The following is a 19,446-nucleotide window of genomic DNA, read 5'->3' as shown; positions in this document are numbered from 1 at the left end:
AGGGATAATTAAACAGATGGTAGTTCTTAAATAAATTAATTAATTAGTAAAATGAAGGCTAGACTCATGCTTAATTCTTATCCGCTAAATTTGACTGAATCGACGGTATGATCTTCATTACAAGACTTGAAGGTCACGGATCCAATTTTATTTGATGTTCAGGATGCAAACTACTGGAGGTAAGTCTTGGTATAGAAGTGAAAAAGTATCCAGTTCTTCCATGGTTTTCTATGATTTTTTTTATCTAATTTTAGTTTTTTATTGACAATTGTTTTCTATTTCCAACAATTTTAGGTATCACAGTTTCATAGTGGAACTACAACAAATCCCAATTTAAACGCCCCTGTTCATAATAATACAGATTCTAGTACAACTACACAAATTGAAACACCAAAGTTATTTAAAGGTCAGTTAAAAGCTTACCAGGTCCGTGGTTTGAACTGGCTGCTTGGTTTGTTCGATCAAGGTATCAATGGGATATTAGCTGATGAAATGGGCCTAGGGAAAACTGTGCAAACAGTTGCATTTCTTGGTTGCCTGGCGGAAGTAAGTTTCTAAAATTTGTTATATGTAGGATATCTTTACTGTGTATCATAACATTCGTTAAGTGAAGCTGTCGATTTCATTCCTAATGAATCGATGACATATTGGACGAAACTGTGTACTTAGTTAATTACACCTACTATCCCTCAAGGCACAGGCCGTCTATCAGGGATCTCCACGTGTCTCTGTTTCAGGCTGTTTTTTCCAGTTGTTGCCATGTGATATTTAAGGTCCTAATGTCTACCTCCAGTTCCCAGCCCCATGTGGTTTTTAGTCTCTCCTCTTTTTATTTTCGTCTTGATGATTCCAACGTGCTTTGTAATACAGTTTGGGGGGTTCTGAAAGGTGTTTCCTATCTATTCCAAGCTTTTTTAATTTCCTCCCTGGACGATAGCTGGTTTTATGACACTATATTATTGCTGATGCTCTGTGACCAACTGGTTTGGAGTCTCTTGCATAGGCAGCTATTTTTCGACACACTTTTTTGGTGATGGTAATGATAATTCTCCAAATTTCAGCACCTTATATTAAAACTTTTAACACTAATGTTAGAAATGCTGAATGTGATCTCGAGTGAGAGCTTTTTTAGTTCCAAATATTTCTCAACTGTAGGAATGTTGTCCTTACTTTGTTGATTCGTACCTTGATATCTGCCTCAGATCCTCCTTGTTTATTAATGATACTGGCCAGATACATGAAGGATTCCACTTCTTTCAAAGCTTTGTCATGAAGTGTAGCTTGGTGAGTACTCGTTGTGCTATTCTTCAGAATCTTGCTTTTTCTCTCGTGAATGTCCAATGTTTTCTCATAACAAAGCAAGTTACTGTATTTTGGGGATGCTAGATCCCCAGGAATCACTTGGCAAACGCCTTGTTTTCGTAATTTTATTTTGGAAATTCGAATTTCTCGTTTTCGCGCCAAAAGCACCCATTCCTGTTTGAAGACTGTATCTCCAACTTGAAAGGACCCTAAATGTCATTGGTTCGTTCCCTTTTAATATACTATTTTGTGACGTTGGTCAAGGTCACTTTTATGCTGTATATATACGCTTGAGTTATGTGCTTGTTGTTGTTCGTGCTTGTGGAATATACCTTTCCTTTATTTGAACCGGGTCTTCTCCCTCAAGTTAGCAGGGCTGGGACGTATCGGAATAGTTTAGCTTGTCTTGTCGTTACGTTTCTGATCATTCGTTCCATTTGCCGATTTTAGGTGATTTCGTAATCTATTCAAACATAGCAGTGTATTGGGATGAGTTCCATTCGTGTGACTGGGCTACAGTAATTAAGTGTGACAATTTGATCGGTAAGTGATCGATCTTTACGGAAGCCATCTTGTTGATCTATAAGTTAGGCATCTGTTGTATCACTTGTTCGGTTCAGCAACACTGTTGTAAACGTTGTTTGGTACTGACACTATTGTAATCTCCCCGTAGTTTTCAAACTCGCGAAAATCTCCTTTCTTCGATGTCCTAACGAGATGTTTGATTTTTTGATCTGTTCACACGTGTCCTTCCGAAATCTTCCTGAATAGATCACAGAACATCCTTCAGTTAATTCGTTGCATGACTTCAGTGCTTCAGATGGTATATTGTCTGGTGCAGCCGCGTTGCCATCCCTGATTTGTTTGGTGGTCTTGCCAAGTTCCATTGTTGGCGGAGTACTATCTACATGGAGGTCTGTGTGTTGCTTCGATTTTCAGTGGGTTTAGTGGCTGTGGTCTATTCAGGAGCTCTTTAAAATGTTCTACCCACCTATTCCGTTATCTTGAACCTGATTGTTTGCTTTGCCTTCTTTGTTCTTTGACTGGTCGCTCTGGTTGACTGTATTTCCCTTGGTTGTATCACACAGTTCTTTCGATTTCCTTCTCCTTCAGCTTTTTCCGCCGTAGTACCCGAGTCTTTCACATCTTTCCTCTTGTCAGCCTTAATTCTTCTCTTCACTCATTTCTTTGCTTCCGGATATTCGATCTGTGCCTTGGTTTCCTCTGCTTTTTTTCGGGTGTTTTTGACTTCTGTATTTTTGTTTCTCTCATTTTGAATCTTGCCTAGGGTATCAATACAGATCCACTCTTTATCCTGGTACTTCTTGCGGCCCAGCACCTCCTAGCATGTTGAACTTACTGTTTCTTAACTTCTTTCCCACTGTTTCCCATAGTGTTTTCTTCTTCTGGTAGATCTTGTAAGACTTGGATTTTGGTGTTGACAGCTATCTCGAATTCGTTGTGTATGTCAGTATCTCGACGGGGCGTTGTATTGAACTTTTAAGTATTGCTTTCCCGATTGTTCTATGCCTTTTTAGCTTCAGTCTTATGTTGGCTACCACCAAGTAGTAATCTGAAGCTATATCAACTCCCTTCTTTTTTAAGTCTTCCATGAGCCCTCTGAATTTTTTATTCATGTAAATGTGATCGATTTTAGGGTTTGGAGAAGCTCATGGAGCTTCGTGTATACATTTGTAGGGGAAAATGGTTCTGTTTTGTTGAACATTCTTGTTTCTTCCGGTCCATGTCGTCCTATGCCATCTTCATACCCGGTGTTGTCCATACCGACCGTAGTGTTCAGGTTTCCCATCAGGATCGTCAGGTCTCTTTTTATGACATTTCTCTAGAATGGACTGCTGTCTCCTATAAAACTGGTCTTTATCTCCTTTGATGCTACCATTGGTGTATACGTAGTATCGTATGATATTCATTGCAATTCTTTACTTCTTTACTTTAAAGGATGCTTTGATGATCCTAAAGCCGTCAAATCCTCATACTACAAGGTCTTTTTGTGCGTCGTAGAGCATCAGTACAACTCATTCCTCGTGATCAGAATGTAATAACATTTCTCTTGAAGCCAGTCTTTTTCGTTCAGCTTGTGTCCAATGGGCTTTACTTGTTCCGAGCACGGCCAGGTTGTATGTCTTCATTTCTAGGGCTACTTAAAATGACCTTCCCGTCTCACATTGTTTGAACATTCCATATCCTATATTTATTGTCGCCCTGTTTTTCTGAAGGAGCGTCGGTCTAGTGGCGCCGCTCATCCGAGTATGTGCAGACTCATTGATGCTCTAAAAAGGAACATAATGTAGATGAGTGAAACCAGCTTTCACCATGAAACGTGATGACTTCCGTGTAAAGAACTTTCTCCTCCTAGGGAAGAGATCATTTAGTTTTCTCTGGTTCGAGATTCTGTACCAGGATTTCTACGAAGTGTGGTTGTTAGTCACGCGCACAATCCTCCTCGTTTACCTGGGTTTGGAACTAGCTGTAGCTCTAAGGGAGATTCAAAAGGATCTTAGTAAAGCAGTTTGATACTTCAGTTGTTAGCGGGACATAGATTGTGTTGGTGCACATTGATTGGTTGATTCTTATCCAGTCAGCGCTAGTTGATACTTGGAGAAAACTCTAGAATCTTCTTATGTAAAATCTATAAATATACTAACGTTTTTCTTATTGTGCTTCTTACTACCCTTGTTATTTAGAAAATAGTTCCTTTCCTGTTCAACCGTGTCCTGATTTCGGGACTTGTCGAGTGAATTGGTGTTCAAGAATATTAAGCAGTAGGAATATCTGGGTTGTAATAAAAGAGATTTATAACATCAGTATTCGATACTGAAGATATTTTTGATCATCATTCTTCAGGCTTATGATTTTTACTGACTGCAAATTTCACTTTAAATAGTTCTAGTTTTTCTTTTTCAATTTTCTTTAAAGAATTACAACATTTGGGGTCCATTTTTAATCGTTACTCCAGCTTCAACACTGCATAATTGGACACAGGAATTTGCTAAATTCCTTCCAGCTTTTCGTCTAGTCCCTTATTGGGGTACACCAACAGAGCGTAAAGTTCTACGCCGATTTTGGTCATCTACACGTTCCTCTAATGCAGAATCTTTTGATGAATCTGGTGATATTAATCCTGGACAAGCTGGAACTAAGGATTCTCAACTTCATGTAGTTATAACTAGTTATCAAGTTGTTTTGCAAGATGCGAAATTCATTAATAAAACCGCATGGTCCTACATTGTTTTAGATGAAGCACATGCTATTAAAAGTACATCAAGGTATGTTGGTCGAATTAATTTTGAATTTTTCCTTCGGTCGTTGATTTAAATCATCAAACTCTCTTTTCTGCCGTAGTAAACAGCTAGTAATCTCTTTTTTCTGTATTACGTTCATTTAATAATAGTTGCTTCAAATTATTCTCAGTCGTTAATTGTGTAGTTTTAACAAAAAAGATAACAGTCCACTTATGATAGATGAAAATATTTCAGTGGAATTTTTCGCTACAACCCGAGTGAATTGAATATATGATAAGGTTTCCATAGTCTTTAATAGGACTCGTATATTTATTTTATAAATTGACTGGGATTAGAAGTGTTCGTCAAAGATTAACATTGTATTCTTGTATATTCTTTCATGTTTGTTTAGTCATGACCTTAATGTTTTGCTTTGTGTGGTTTAATCGTCTATAATACAAGTACGTGTATGACTTTTTGTTATGAAAATATCAACAAACAAAAGTGTATTTTGCATAAGTTAAAGAAATACCTCAAAACAATTAAAACAGTTCTAATTTTTATCATCTTAATTTACTTATGTGTATCCATACTTATTCTGATACCTGGAAGTAAGTTAGTTGGATACGTCGATTAGTAAAATAGAGTTGTACTTTACTGAAATGAAATAAGCCCTAACATTTATTTGGCGCTGCTGAATTACTTTGTTTCATCATTATTAAGCATGTAAGTTGTCTGTTTACATTACCTCAAGTTTTTTTTGTACTGAACTTCGTAGTGTAAATCTTATTTTTATTAGCCCAATCAAAAATCTAGAGTAATCGGAAAGACTTACCTTGAAAATCAGTTAATTCAATGTTGAAGATATTTTATGTATTAAAATAACTAAAAAAACTACAAATAGATTGTCGTTATGTAAATTTCAAGTCCTTTTTTTGTTTCTTCCTAGCTTACGATGGAAAATCCTGTTATCTTTTAAATGTCGAAATCGTCTTTTACTCACTGGAACTCCAATTCAGAATACAATGCAAGAAGTGAGTACAATAATAGTGACTAATATTGTAGCTTGTTCATGTAGTCCAGTTTGAACATATCTAGCGTTACAGAGTGATATCAATTAATGAAGCTTTGAATGTAAGATATAATTAGGTAGTTAGTGCTATTCTACTATGTTAATCGTTTCTCCACCTACGGGATTCAAATGAACTTTTATAGTTTGTTGTGTCCTTGCGCTTGACTGTAATAGTGAACATTTTCAGTCGATTATGTTTCAGTACGGCTATCGAAAATTTGTCTTTACTTTTCTACTTTGATGGATCCATAGCTTACATCTTATGAAAATTTCTTATGTCACTTCTTGCCAAAGTTTTTAATAACCGATGTATTCACATCGACTATAAAATCAGGTCTTAGGTTGGATCTTGAAAAGTATTGATTCTACCCTATAAAAAGCCTCTTAAACTGAGATACAATGGGTGTTATAACCTTCACTTCTTTATGTATCCACTCGTCGGATCACGAGATTATAAAATCCACTAATTACAAGTACCTGTCGTATTTATCAGACCATTGTTTTTAATTTATGTACAACTGAGTCATAAGTGATATAAGAACTGAACAATAGGTGGATAATAAATTAACGAACGGCAAAAGCATACAACCGTAATCAATAGGTCAAATGAAAGCCTACAATTAAAAAAGCGTGAAAAACAGAATATCTTCAGTGCAATCAAAATTAAAATAGGTCAGATCATATTAATGACATATTGATTCGGTCAGAGTGATTTTTGTTTGAGATCTACCTGTGTTTATGTCTGGATGTTGGTGGATATGAAACATGTGATATTCGTAATGTCGAAGAGCAGTGTAAGAAATATTTGTATCCTTGATAGTGCCCCGAAATGCCCTGGAATGGCTGAGGGTGGAGAGAGTTAGCTCTCCTTCTCGAAATGGTCTCACATGGCCGCGCGTATGCAGCCACTGCCAGAGAAGTCCTACTCACTGCCTTCTTGTGGCGGGGATGTTGCTTACGAAGTCACGAGGACAAAAAGCGAATGTCTGGCGCCTTAACCGGGTTAGTGGATATGGAGAATCCACCCAGGGGGGTTGGAGAACCCTGATTCCAAACCAGTGGTGCACATAGACTCCAGGATCCTGAGGGAACAAATGGCGTATGGGACTGCATCTCCTAACGTTGCTGCACTGCCTTGTGGATCAAACCTTTAGGTTGAAGGCTTCGGGTGTGGTCCCCTAATTAAACCACCTGCTTCGGTCTGGGCTCCGAGGCAGTGTCATAACCCACACAAATCAAGTGACTTGTGTAGCGCATATGTATTCGGTGCCCCCTTGTACCAATATTTATATGTTCAAATAAATAAATAATACTTGATAGTGGTGTGAGATGTGAAAAGGATTAAATGTGTAAATATTCGAATGAAGTAACTATCACTATGGTCTTAGCACAACAGAAGAATTACAACAAATTCTTTGATCACACAGAGTTAAAAGCATCATATAAAACGATTAACACTACAAAATGCTTTAGTCCAAATAAAAAAATGAAACGCTCTTTACCTGGATACAGAATTGTGTCTACAGATTATGATGTGCAAATTCTGATGGATTCTATATTAGAGGGTCGTCTCGTGAAATCGCAACTCGTGCATAAAAACATCTAAGCTACACTAAAAGACCTCCAAATAATCCAGTAAGACAAGAAAATCTACAAATCAAATTAGTAACACCAGTACATGCTATACTTAACAACCATCTGGTCAATAATAATATCGAAATAATTCAAAAATGTTTTCCCAATCAAAGGTGATTTTCCGAAGCTTTGTTTCTTACTACCAAACACAACCGCGCTTAATAGAAAGGAAAGTCTAACGATCCATCCACCATGGACCATTTATTTAAATATCCATACATCTGGATAGGAGTAACATGACAGTGATTTGTACAGTTTCTTTAAAATTAGAAATTTCTCATGCTATTTCGTCCAATAAAATGAATAGCTTTAAAAAGGATAAGGGAATAATTCCTTCAATTTTTGCATTTCCTCCAAATTGTGAACGTCAATAACTTACTAAGCATTAGCCATGTAGTTCCGAACGTTGTTATAGACACTGAGTATGTTTTCTTGACTGAGTTGTATCTGGTAGCGTTCTAATCGCTTGAAGCTTTGAAGAACACTATTAGAGATTATGAAAGAGCAATTTATTGTCACTTTGCTACCACTAATTATTGTCGTGACGTAGATAAATCGCATTCTTGATTATAATGCACATTCCGACGAATAATAGTTCATTAACCTTCAACAAACCTACAATAATTGAAAGATGGACATTAAGTACTTATTGCAGCTCTTCAGGAAACAATATTATAAAACTAGTCAACTTACCTCCTTTGTTGAATAGAATTGTCAGATCTTTTGCCTGCATATTTAATCTATGGTTTCTGGTTCCTATAAAGCTGAGAATCACAAATTGGGAATTCCACGGCTCATTGCGGATATAATATCATTCCTTACCATTATGTCCAGGAACGACCTGCTGAATTTTATGTTAGAAGCTCCAGTATAATATTGACCAATAATGAATTGATCTAAACCTTTATCCACTTGGTAATAATAATAATGATGATCGTTTTATAGCTCATATCGACCAAATCGTTTATTACTTATCACAAAAATTATCAGTAATTGGCGTAGTACTTGTTTGAAGTTATTATTTTTTATAATTTGTGGTTTTCAGTTGTCTCCAGTTGATATCAGTCTATGATGAATATAACCTTCAAATAAACCCTCATCAGTCGTTAAATTAAATAATGCCTTTGTTGTAAATAGCATTTCAAATTTCTGACTCATAATTGAAGTTGAATAACACTTATAATAGCTTCATTCGAAGTAAAACTCCAACAATAAAAGCTTATGTAGGCTCGTGCACGAAGCCTTACATCATATGTATTATGTTATATAATTAATTAAACTATGTAATGATATTGAGTTGTCAAATGTGAAATTTTTAAATCATTACATTATACATCCATTAAAACTAAGCCAGCCATATTTCACAAATAAGGATATCTTAGTTAAAAGCTTTTTAATACTTATTAACTAATTAATTATTGTCCATCAGTTTTTATTTCATTATTTTGATATAATTTATATTGTCTAACTCTATTTTGTTTTATATTCATTCATTTATTCAGTTATGGGCATTATTACATTTTATTATGCCTACATTATTTGATTCACATGATGAATTTGCTAATTGGTTTTCACGTGATATTGAGTCTCAAGCCAGTGTTACAGCTAGAACTGGTGGTGGAGGAGCAGCGGGAGGAGGAAGTATCATTAGTAGCAGTGGAACTGGATCTTTAATAACTTCAAAATTGAATGAAAATCAATTGTCACGTTTACATTTAATTTTAAAACCATTCATGTTACGTAGAACAAAAACTGAAGTTGAACATGAAATATCTACTAAGGTTAGCTTGATCTCTCATTTATTCACTATGTTTAGCGTAATTGTTTATTTGTAGTGAACATTTAAACAATATTTAGCTCGTTTTATTACTTCTGATTTCTCTGTCCTTTGGTTACTGTTCATTGTCAAGCTAAGAAGCCTAAAGGAATCTAACCTTATGTCGAAAGATTCATGGATGCATTAGTCAACTCACTTTCGACGTTAGCTATGTAGAGTTTTGAAATTTCGTTTCTTTTTTTCAATCACATTGTTCAGTACGATAAATTAAATGCACAGTTCGATTTATAAAACTGTAGCTTCAAGATTGAGTTCAATGGGGCTAGAAATGGAATAGTGATTTTAGAGTAATCATTTGTAATTTGACATCATAATAAATGTATGAGGCATTGGAACTAAAACAAACAATAATAGTATTAATCATGGCTTTTTCATTGTATCTCTTAATAAGCAATTTTATATATTAGAACATAATTATATGAACGAAGAATATTCTTTTCAATGAATTTCTCATCAGGTTCTACAATTCATAAATCCAAATTAATAATCCATAAAATTGGCCAGATTTAAAGCAGATTACATCATTTAAAATTGTAACATGTGAAGTAAGGATTGTTTGTGATATAAAAAGAAAAGAAAATTGTTAATGTTGGGCTAATAATGTATTCGTTTCTGTATCTATTGTTAGTTATTATTGAATTAACAACTCATCATTTAACGTATAGTAACTACTACATGCTATTCTTTTTAATTTATTAATTTAAGAATGTTTATATTGTAAATCCTACTATATATACAATTTTACAGTTCATTTACTACTCATTAGTTAGTCATGTTTGAATATGAATGTAGAATTTAATTTGATGTTAACGGTTACGACATCAATCCTTTATATATTCAGTTGTTTTAAACTACGATTCTCAATATATACTAGAGGTAGGATAATGCTAACTGAAAATTACTTTTAATTGATATGTAATGCACTCGATTGAATTTCCGTTTCAGTCAATAAGTTGTCGAATCGCAACTATATAACCTAATGTTATTTACATTTTTTACAGAACCTATTGAGTAATTCTTATCAGTTTCAATATTGACTAACCGCTAATCCCTTCTGTTTATTTCTTTTTTTTGAAAAAAAAACAATAAATATGTAGACTGAGATTATGTTATATTGTCCATTAAGTCATCGACAACAAATATTGTATGAACGATTACGTAGTAAGATTCGTCTTGAAGATCTTAGCTCCATCATGTCTGCGAATGGAATATCAGATAGTTTTTCATCGAATTTGGATAATACTAATGCATTGTCATCGTCTTCGTCAGCTACAGCCCATTTAATTAATTTAGTGATGCAGTTAAGAAAAGTATGCAATCATCCAGATTTATGGGAGCGTCGTGATGTTCGTTTCTCTTGTATAACTGGTCAAATGGAACCGAATAGTTGTCGATTCTATAATTCAGATATTAAGTATAATGCTTACAATAACAATCGTAATCAATATGCAATATGGAGGCTTCCAAATTTACTGTACGAAGATGGTATGTAAAACAGTTATTACTTTTAGTCGTATGCATAACCCATTGTATTTTAATCATCTCTCATTAATAATTATTTGCATTTTTTTAGTCCACAATATTCCTTAAATAGTTCAGTTTTATGAATTGTTCAGCTGTCTGATTTAAATTTGTTTAGATTTATTTATCTCTAGCTTCAATGTCCTCAAAAAGTAGACATTTGTCCCATGCATGATCTTTCCACTTGCCTGTGAGTGTCATTTGTTAGTAGCGATTATTCATTAATTATTGATATCATTTGTATAATTTGGTTATTTTTGCCGTAGATATCATTAACTCTGATCTCCACTAAAATATTTTTTAGACCGTGAGATTTAATTTACTTTATACCTTTCTTTCTATGAACTAATTCTTCCTCCCCGTATCATATCCTTACATGCAATCTTCTTTTGTATATTACTACCATTGACGTAATTGATTCTGTGAATTTGATGTTCACTTTGTTGTGCAACTTGGACCTATCTATGTCTGTGCCTGTTCCTACGTTGTAGATGACTGACTGACTACACTAATTTCCAACAGAGAAATCTTGTAATCATTGAAGTAAATGGCATTAATATCGATAAAAAAATCCCATAGTTTATGAATAATTAGTGGGTCAATTCTTAGCTGAGTCAATATATCCTTGTTAACTAGTAGGATTAAAGTGATTTAGATAGTTCAGTTATTCGAAAGTTATATTTTTGATGGAGCAATGGCTTAGTGCTTAGTGTTCAACTTTCAGCCACTAAGTCCCAGGTTCGAATCCTGATCCACTTAATTTGGTCTGTGTAGTATTATTAGTCCTCACATTTAGAGTGTAACTCATACCCAAGTGGCCTGGTTGATTAGTTCATTAAAGAACTACAGCCACATATTTGATGGTAAATACACCCATTCTTCAGTTTGTATTCATTTTTTAAAAAGAGTTTCACTGTTCGTCTGTTTGGAAGACGTTCATTACGTTATGCTGTAATATTAATCATCTATATGAATAAAAATTCCCCTTTTTGGAGAAAATTAATGTTTTAAAAGATTGTTTTGATCACTGTAACTGTCATAATTTATGATTGATTATTAGTGCTTACCTATAATCTTCAAATGAGATCGACTCCTTAAACTTCACGTCAGTTTTAAATATAGTATATTTTCAAATGATCCAAAACTCTATAAATTGTCATTTTAAAAAGGATAGTTCCGTTTTTCTTCAACTCTTCTATTTTGTAGACGCTTTGTCATTATTTAGTTGGAGAGCTAAAAGTTTGAACAGTCTATTTTCTCTATGTCCGGTATCTTTATATGACTGTTATTCAGTATGTTTATTTATCATTATTGCAAAGTATTTCTATCTTCATCATCCTTGTTATATACATGAGGACTTATGGCATCATGACAATGAGGAACCAGATTTAGGACCAAGCTGTATAGTGAATCAAAATAGGCCATGTACAAATTACCCATCTAAATGTAAGTGATAATTTTTAAAGATTGTATTTCATAAACCGAATAACTTTTAATTTAAGCTTGTTAGTCTATACGTCTAGTTAGTAACTTATATTTGTGCTCTCAATGTAATTGTATCAGTTTCCTAAGCATCATTATGTTGGTTTAGCTGAATGGTTGAGTTACTTCAATTGAAACTGTGAGGTTATCGTTGTAATTTATTCTTTTGGGGACTAAATAATACAATACGACTAACTTTTCATATGATAGGTCAGATTTATAGCTTTTCAATAAAATGTTTCTGCTTAATATCGCACAATATTTTCTCACATTGTCAGTCATAGTCAGCATAGGATCTGGTGTTGAATGTGCATCAACATAATTTTCTACACCACATCACCATAGAGTACTGCCTATTTATGAATTTAAAACATCGTTTTCATCCTTCTTATGAATGAATTTATTAACATAATCAATCTGACTTTGACTACTACTAGTAGTATCAAACTGACGATGTTTTACAGATAAAATAGACTGTATTTTATTCAGAACCAGTACTAGGTAGTAGGTAAACGTTTTTATGAAGTTGACTTGTGTGTTCTCGTAAAACGTATTTCTTCTCATGCGTGTTGTTGTGTCCTTATAACCCGTTAATATATGGCGTGACTAGATCGCCAATTAGAAACACCGACTTATATGACCAGACCAATGACGGATGAACCAGTACGAGCAGCCTAGATTCAACCCTGAGTTCTTATTGGACCTCCGAGGTAGTAGCTTCTCACCTAACCCAGACTGTTTGAGTTCAGAACACCGTTTCTACTGTATGAATCATGTATTTCAGACATACTTGGTTTATATACAAACAAAGCAGATCGTATCATACCATAAAATGGAAAATAACAATCATACAAAATCAAGCCAAAAAGTGGCTGTGATTGTGAGACGCTGTAACTAATAAATTGGGAATAGCTTGCGAATAGTAAGTAGTATAATAGTTGGCAATAGGTCAAATGGAAGCTTATAATGAAAGGAATATAAATATGCATATAATATAATCGCTGAATAGTTACCAAATAAGAATATATGTATAGTATTAGTTCATAAATAGACTCTAGCAGTTACTGTCCATTTATTCTTCGTTATGTATACTACTCGGATTGTAACGAATCATTTCGAATGAATATCTTTTAGATATTCTTAGGGAATTAGTACATCTGTAGTGAACAAGAACACTAGTGGGGACAACCAAATGTATTTGAACACAAAAATACAGAATCTCTTAGTAAAATCTGAGAACCATACAGTAAGTTCTTCATTTGCAAAACGTCAATCAACTGTCTCAAACTTCACTGTTCCTTCGTTTCCACACTAATCACTCTGTTCTCGTTATCTTTTCTTTGATCTTAACCTTCTACCTCCAGACATTTCACTTTCGATTGATGATACGTACTGCTTATATCTGTCGACATCAGTAGCACACACCACACAACTACTGAAAAGGCTTCAATTTTCCTTATTGTTTATAGTACTTATTTGTTTGTCTGATGTTTCCATGTTAATAATGATTTTGTACATATGACCTTAGTTCGTTTGCTGTATTTGATATTTCTTTTTTTGTTTTGTAGGCTTTTCATTCACCCGCCTATTAGGTTTATCTGTTAATGAATATGTAAAAATTATTCAAACTGGGGGTTTTTCACATTCCGATTCTCAAACTATTTCTCATAGCCACTCGGCACGTATTATAATAAGCAACTACTTCAATGAAGATATTACAATGAGTAAAAACGCTTCTGGTTTATTGCAGCTGAATTCATTATTCCCTATGAGTCATGTGCGTACTTCTCGTCATTCAGTTGCACAATTAGTTTATCTTCAAGGTCTTCTCCTTCGTCAAATTGAATATGAATCGTCTACCACTGTATCGAATGTACCATCAGTTTTCATTCATTGTCCTGGAATAAGACCTTATATTCCGAATTTTGTCTCAGCTGCAACAACTCACAAAGTATGTTTCTGTCGCATTTAGTTTGTTATTGATAACTAAAATATTAATCTATTCATGGTGTTAAGTATCATTTGAATTTCCAGTCGTCCGAATTTTATGAACTACAAGTGAAAATTTAAGTTTGCATAACCACTGCTTATATTTACTTAATAACCTTAGTATCTTACATCCTGCTTCGCACAGTAATTAACATACCTTCTACTTTGCGTCCGGTATTACGCTATAACAGGATGTTGGTTGTTTTTTCTCTTTTGAATTCAATCTTTATAGATTATAGCGTTGATTCTGATTTTCAATAGTTCACAAATAGAGTTAGTTAAATGTATTAAGAGAATAACTTCATGATCTTCGAAACCAACTCATTCATAGCAATCCTAAAGTAATGTCACGAGGCAGAATCGACTGAAGCATTGATGAAACTAAGATACAGTGGATTTAGTTTGAAACTTAATATTATAAGTATTCATGTTTCACAGAGATCATGACGTGTAGCGTTTTTATTAAAATCATTTCAGTTTCATGTTCACTTTCAGTTGATTCTCGATAAATCATGGTATTTGCCAATCTTATCGATTGCGTTAACAAATGAACGCTCTCATACAAGCTATGGATTTATTACAAACAGTCGTGTATGGGAAAAAAGTAATCGACAGCTTTATCAACAGAAGCGACATATTAAATTGTAGTTATGTTATCTGCGAGTTTGTCGTATTGTCATATCAGCTCAAACTTCAGATCTAAACAGTTTATATGATTACGAATTTGTATGTGCTCACTTTCAACAAAGTGAATAAACTGAATCCAAATTGAAGACCCATAATTCCCTTTTTGGGAGATCTTAGAACGAACAATCTGGTGTAGGAATGGTATAGAGGATTTAGCCAACTCATTGGTGCAGCTTATCCGAGCATATGGAAATCTATTGATGCTCTAAAAACTACATAATCTAGATGGATTAAAAAACTTAACATTTAGTTGTAGGTATCCAGCAACAGCATGTAAAAAGGAGTGATCAGAAGGTAGCAGCAGGTATTAAACTGGTTGTAGGAACTTAGTGCAATAAACCGATACCAGACTACTTACGATGAATAGCATGAAGTTTGAGCTTTCACATTTATGTATATTTAGAGATGGCCCTCGGGAACCCTAAGAAGCTCGGAAAGAGTCGAATACACTTCATCTAATCATCTTTTGGAAGAACATTCCAGAGTCTCGACGTCTAGCTTTCCGATTGGACGAATGCTGAAAACCACAACATGTGAATTGGATGATTGTAATGATGATTTCGTTTTTACTAAAAAATTATAAATACCTAAATGTTTTGTACCGTGTTTGACACTGATTGGAATAAGAATCCCTCCTACTCGTCCTCTATCTTCTAACTTGCGATTTGGAGGGTTCTAGCGTTCGAGTGCTCAAGTTATACGTGGTATGGCAAGAATACAAACTCTAGATATAACAGTATATTAGATTGGATTACGGAAGGTTCACAATGTAAATAAAAAAAATCACCTTTACTAATGTTCACCCTATTCTGTGCGCCCCTTTTGGAGGATACTCCTCAATTTATTTGGCTCTTGTAAATAAATGTTAGTTATTTCTTTCTAGTTGACATTTACTCACTGAAGTTGATTTTATTTGATTGATTGTTCTTGTTGTTAGCTTGCTAATTTCGTTGTGTCCCAAGGTCATTGTTAGTTGTTATGTTTGCATGTTTGTGCCACTACGATTATGTCTCTTTGAGTATGGATTTTTTTCTAATCTCATAAATTCTCTGTTTTTCATTGTATTAGGGATTATTGTTGAAGTGTTGTGTGTTAGTTGTCCTGTTTATCTCACTCCCATAGAGTCGTGTCCATATTAGAATAATATCCCAGTTGTTTGTAATTAAAAACTACAAGTCATTTTCAAAACTTAATGGAAATAGTGATGCCTATAATTCAACGATCTTCGTAAACTATGCTTCCTCTCTAAATACAACCTACAAAGAATTATCAGGCATGTGTGTATTGATTAACGAAAAGCTACTCCTCAAAACCAAACAGCCCGAGTTATAGCACCTTCATTCTTTAGAATTAAATTATTTTAACAAACCAACTTAATCTCTTAATTATAATAAAGATAGTTCCCGTGGTTTTATGGCTCCAACTGGTTGAATTAGTAAAGGGCTATATAACATACTGAGTCGGGAGAAATTAGCCAACAAGCTTCAGAAAAAGAACTAAATGATTTACTTTTACTCCACAACGATCGATCCAACCACAACTGCACGGTTTTTTTGAATTGAAAACGAAGGAATTTGACTAGTTAACATATTGGACATGAATTGTTAAATTGCTAACAATCATCTGCACCTATTTATCGAAATCACACATTTTCATGTTTCACTCAAGCTTTTGACTAGCATACCATTGATATGTCCTTCAGAAACATTTTCGTCCAGATGTGCAAATATCCAAAACTTATATAATTTTGACTCAGTAAATGATTTTTAAATCCAGCATTGTTTTTTGCTTACTCATATAGGGCACCCTATTTTGTGCAACATATAAGGAAATTCTAATTTGGCTTTTTTTATTGTTTGTTTTAGGTATTAATTAATCCACTTAAACCGTTTGTAAATACGTGTAATTATGATACATCACATGTTTATTCATTATCGTACAATGTGACCACTCCATTGCCTAGAAGTCTGGAGCTTGTTTCACGTGCTACACGCATTTCAGACTCTGGTAAATTAACTACATTAGATAACCTTCTTTCTGAATTGAAATCAAATGGACATCGTGTATTAATTTATTCACAAATGACACGTATGATTGATATATTAGAGGTTAGTCTCATTTGATTTGACTTGTTTTTTTTCAGAAAATTATTCATTTATTGTTATTTCGGTCTCAAGAGGTTAGATATTGTAGCTGGGTTGATAAAGTGTTTTTATGATCTTTTTGTCTATACGTATTTCCCTAATTACGGTAGAGAATTCTCTACTAGTCTATTTGGAGCATTTCTGTTGATTTTGTATTTTGATATTTAAGGAAACATTGGAAAGCTGGTATACTACAACACATATATTCAAACTAGAGTTTCACACCATTATTGTATTTCACATTCCGTACAGAATTTATTGAGTTCAGGAATGATCATCTGCGCCTCTAAACACAAAGTGAGTTTGAGGATTCTTTTTTGACACAATTGTCGAGTAGTGACGAACACGACTCTTGCTTCGTTCTTCCTGATGCTCTTTATGATGATATATCTTCTATTTTAACGAAACTAATGTTCCCCATTGGATTCTAACCTAGACCATATTCTGTCGCCAAACGAAGTCATGTTTTGGATGGTAGATCGATACCTCACCTACTCCCATAAGTGACACACGGTGAAAACATTTAGCCGAGCTTTCTGAATCCGCACTGAGATTTCATCAGACACCAACACGTCATGATTAATGAGACTTCCAAGACAATTGAAGTGATCAACGTGGCCTACTACTCTCAATCCCTGTCATTAGTTCAGACGTTGACGCAGACCGTTCCTGTAACAACATTTAGAGATAGAGGAACCTATCTCAAACATGCTCATATTATTACTCAAGACGACAGTATTTTATCAGCGTTTTCACTGAATAAAACTATGATATGCTTATACCAAGTCAGGGTGTGAATCTCGTGAAAGATGACCAGTTCCTGAAAAGTCGGACGATAAAAGCTTTATTCCCGAAAAAATGTGCATAACAAATTCAAATAAGTTAAGAAAATCGAAAGTCCCAAAGAAAATCGCTTGATGTAATGAATTCTGATGACGGTCAACCATAATCTATGACTCAACCAATAGTTCACGAATTAAAAAACACACAAGTTTTACGTATTTTTATGGTACATCTATGGAAGACAGATGCTTCCACGAAACCTGTTGATCGATAAAGTTTAATGCTACTTTAAGGTTAAGAAATACCACAGCAATTAGGTATCGGTAGTTATGTTTGTGTATTAAAACTCAGCGAAGAGCAAATATGTGACAGAGTTCTTCAACAAAACAGATTGGATGATATGCTGTCTCATCATCTTTTGTTAGACTGTCTTTCCTCCCTACCCGTCGACGACAGATGGAACTAACACAACGGAGGTCCTCAAAGCACAATTTATGTGGCACCCAAGTCACCAGATCCAGATGACCTAGCCTCGATTCTTTTTAAAGGTAGCGAACGTTTGGTCAGAGAGCTGACTAGTTTGTTTTAAAAGATGTAGAAAATAGTGTCCCGGCATTACTAAATGAAGCGACGGCCATCTTCATCTTTTAAAAAAGTCCTTATTTAATTTATGCAACAACTATAGGGGAATAATTCTACGTTAGATTGAAATCGAACTATTGGTTTCCATAATATTTCACTGATTGTTCAAAACCCGTGAAAGTATGATTCGTGGGAAGCAGGGTATTTTCGATTAGTTCGTGGATTTATTGACCGTGTTTTCACACCACTGAATGTTAATGATAAGTATGGTGACCTCTTGAAAACTACACAAACACTGAGTAAAGTGAAGGCATAAAATCACCTCTCTCCATTGTTGCAATCTAGAAATGAGGTTCTTCAACTCAACCATCGATAGCATTCTTAAAATAGTTCTGAAGAAAGTACGTGATGATGGAACTGGAAGAAGTTTCTCTGGTCGCATTTTTAACTGAACTGTATCTCCTATTATAAACTGTTTTCGTTTTCATATTTCTACTTATTTTTTGCTAGTACCTTTCTCTCCTTTACTCTTTTTATAAGTCCAACGTTTATTTATTTTGTTGCTCAGATTTATTGGTATTTATTTCTTACAAATAAGTTGATCTACTTACTTACTTACGCCTGTTACTCCCAATGGAGCATAGGCCGCCGACCAGCATTCTCCAACCCACTCTGTCCTGGGCCTTCTTTTCTAGTTCCATCCAATTCTTGTTCATCCTTCTCATGTCTATCTCCATTTCCCGGCGTAATGTGTTCTTTGATCTTCCTCTTTTCCTTTGGCCTTGAGGATTCCATGTGAGGGCTTGTCTTGTGACGCAGTTGGGTGCTTCCCTCAATGTGTGTCCTACCCACTTCCAGCGCTTCTTCCTGATTTCTTCCTCCACTGGGATTTGGTTTGTTCTCTCCCACAGTACGTTGTTGCTAATAGTGTCCGGCCAATGGATCTGAAGTATATTGCGTAGACAATTGTTAATAAACACCTGTATTTTCTGGATGATGGCTTTTGTAGTTCTCCAGGTTTCTGTCCCATACAGTAGAACTGTCTTGACATTTGTATTGAAAATCCTGACCTTGGTGTTGGTTGACAGTTGCTTTGAGTTCCAGATGTTCCTCAGTTGTAAATATGCTGCTCTTGTTTTGCCGATCCGCGCCTTCACATCTGCATCAGAT

At 34.7% G+C, this 19,446-nt stretch overlaps 1 protein-coding gene across 1 annotated transcript in view; it reads left to right on the top strand.

The window, feature by feature from the left end:
• INO80_1 (putative DNA helicase ino80) overlaps window positions 1-19,446 on the top strand; it is a 39,849-nt gene that overhangs the window by 14,557 nt on the left and 5,846 nt on the right. The window contains exons 7-14 of the mRNA XM_051212553.1: window positions 295-546; window positions 4,240-4,589; window positions 5,494-5,578; window positions 8,754-9,032; window positions 10,186-10,573; window positions 11,816-12,055; window positions 13,660-14,042; window positions 16,633-16,875. Coding sequence (XP_051073364.1) covers window positions 295-546; window positions 4,240-4,589; window positions 5,494-5,578; window positions 8,754-9,032; window positions 10,186-10,573; window positions 11,816-12,055; window positions 13,660-14,042; window positions 16,633-16,875 — 2,220 coding nt within the window. The remainder of the gene's footprint in view (window positions 1-294; window positions 547-4,239; window positions 4,590-5,493; window positions 5,579-8,753; window positions 9,033-10,185; window positions 10,574-11,815; window positions 12,056-13,659; window positions 14,043-16,632; window positions 16,876-19,446) is intronic.

Source organism: Schistosoma haematobium, chromosome 1, assembly GCF_000699445.3.
Source record: "Schistosoma haematobium chromosome 1, whole genome shotgun sequence".
Taxonomy (NCBI): domain Eukaryota; kingdom Metazoa; phylum Platyhelminthes; class Trematoda; order Strigeidida; family Schistosomatidae; genus Schistosoma; species Schistosoma haematobium.
Note: the sequence above shows the minus strand (reverse complement) of the source record. Positions and strands in the feature narration are given on the sequence as shown.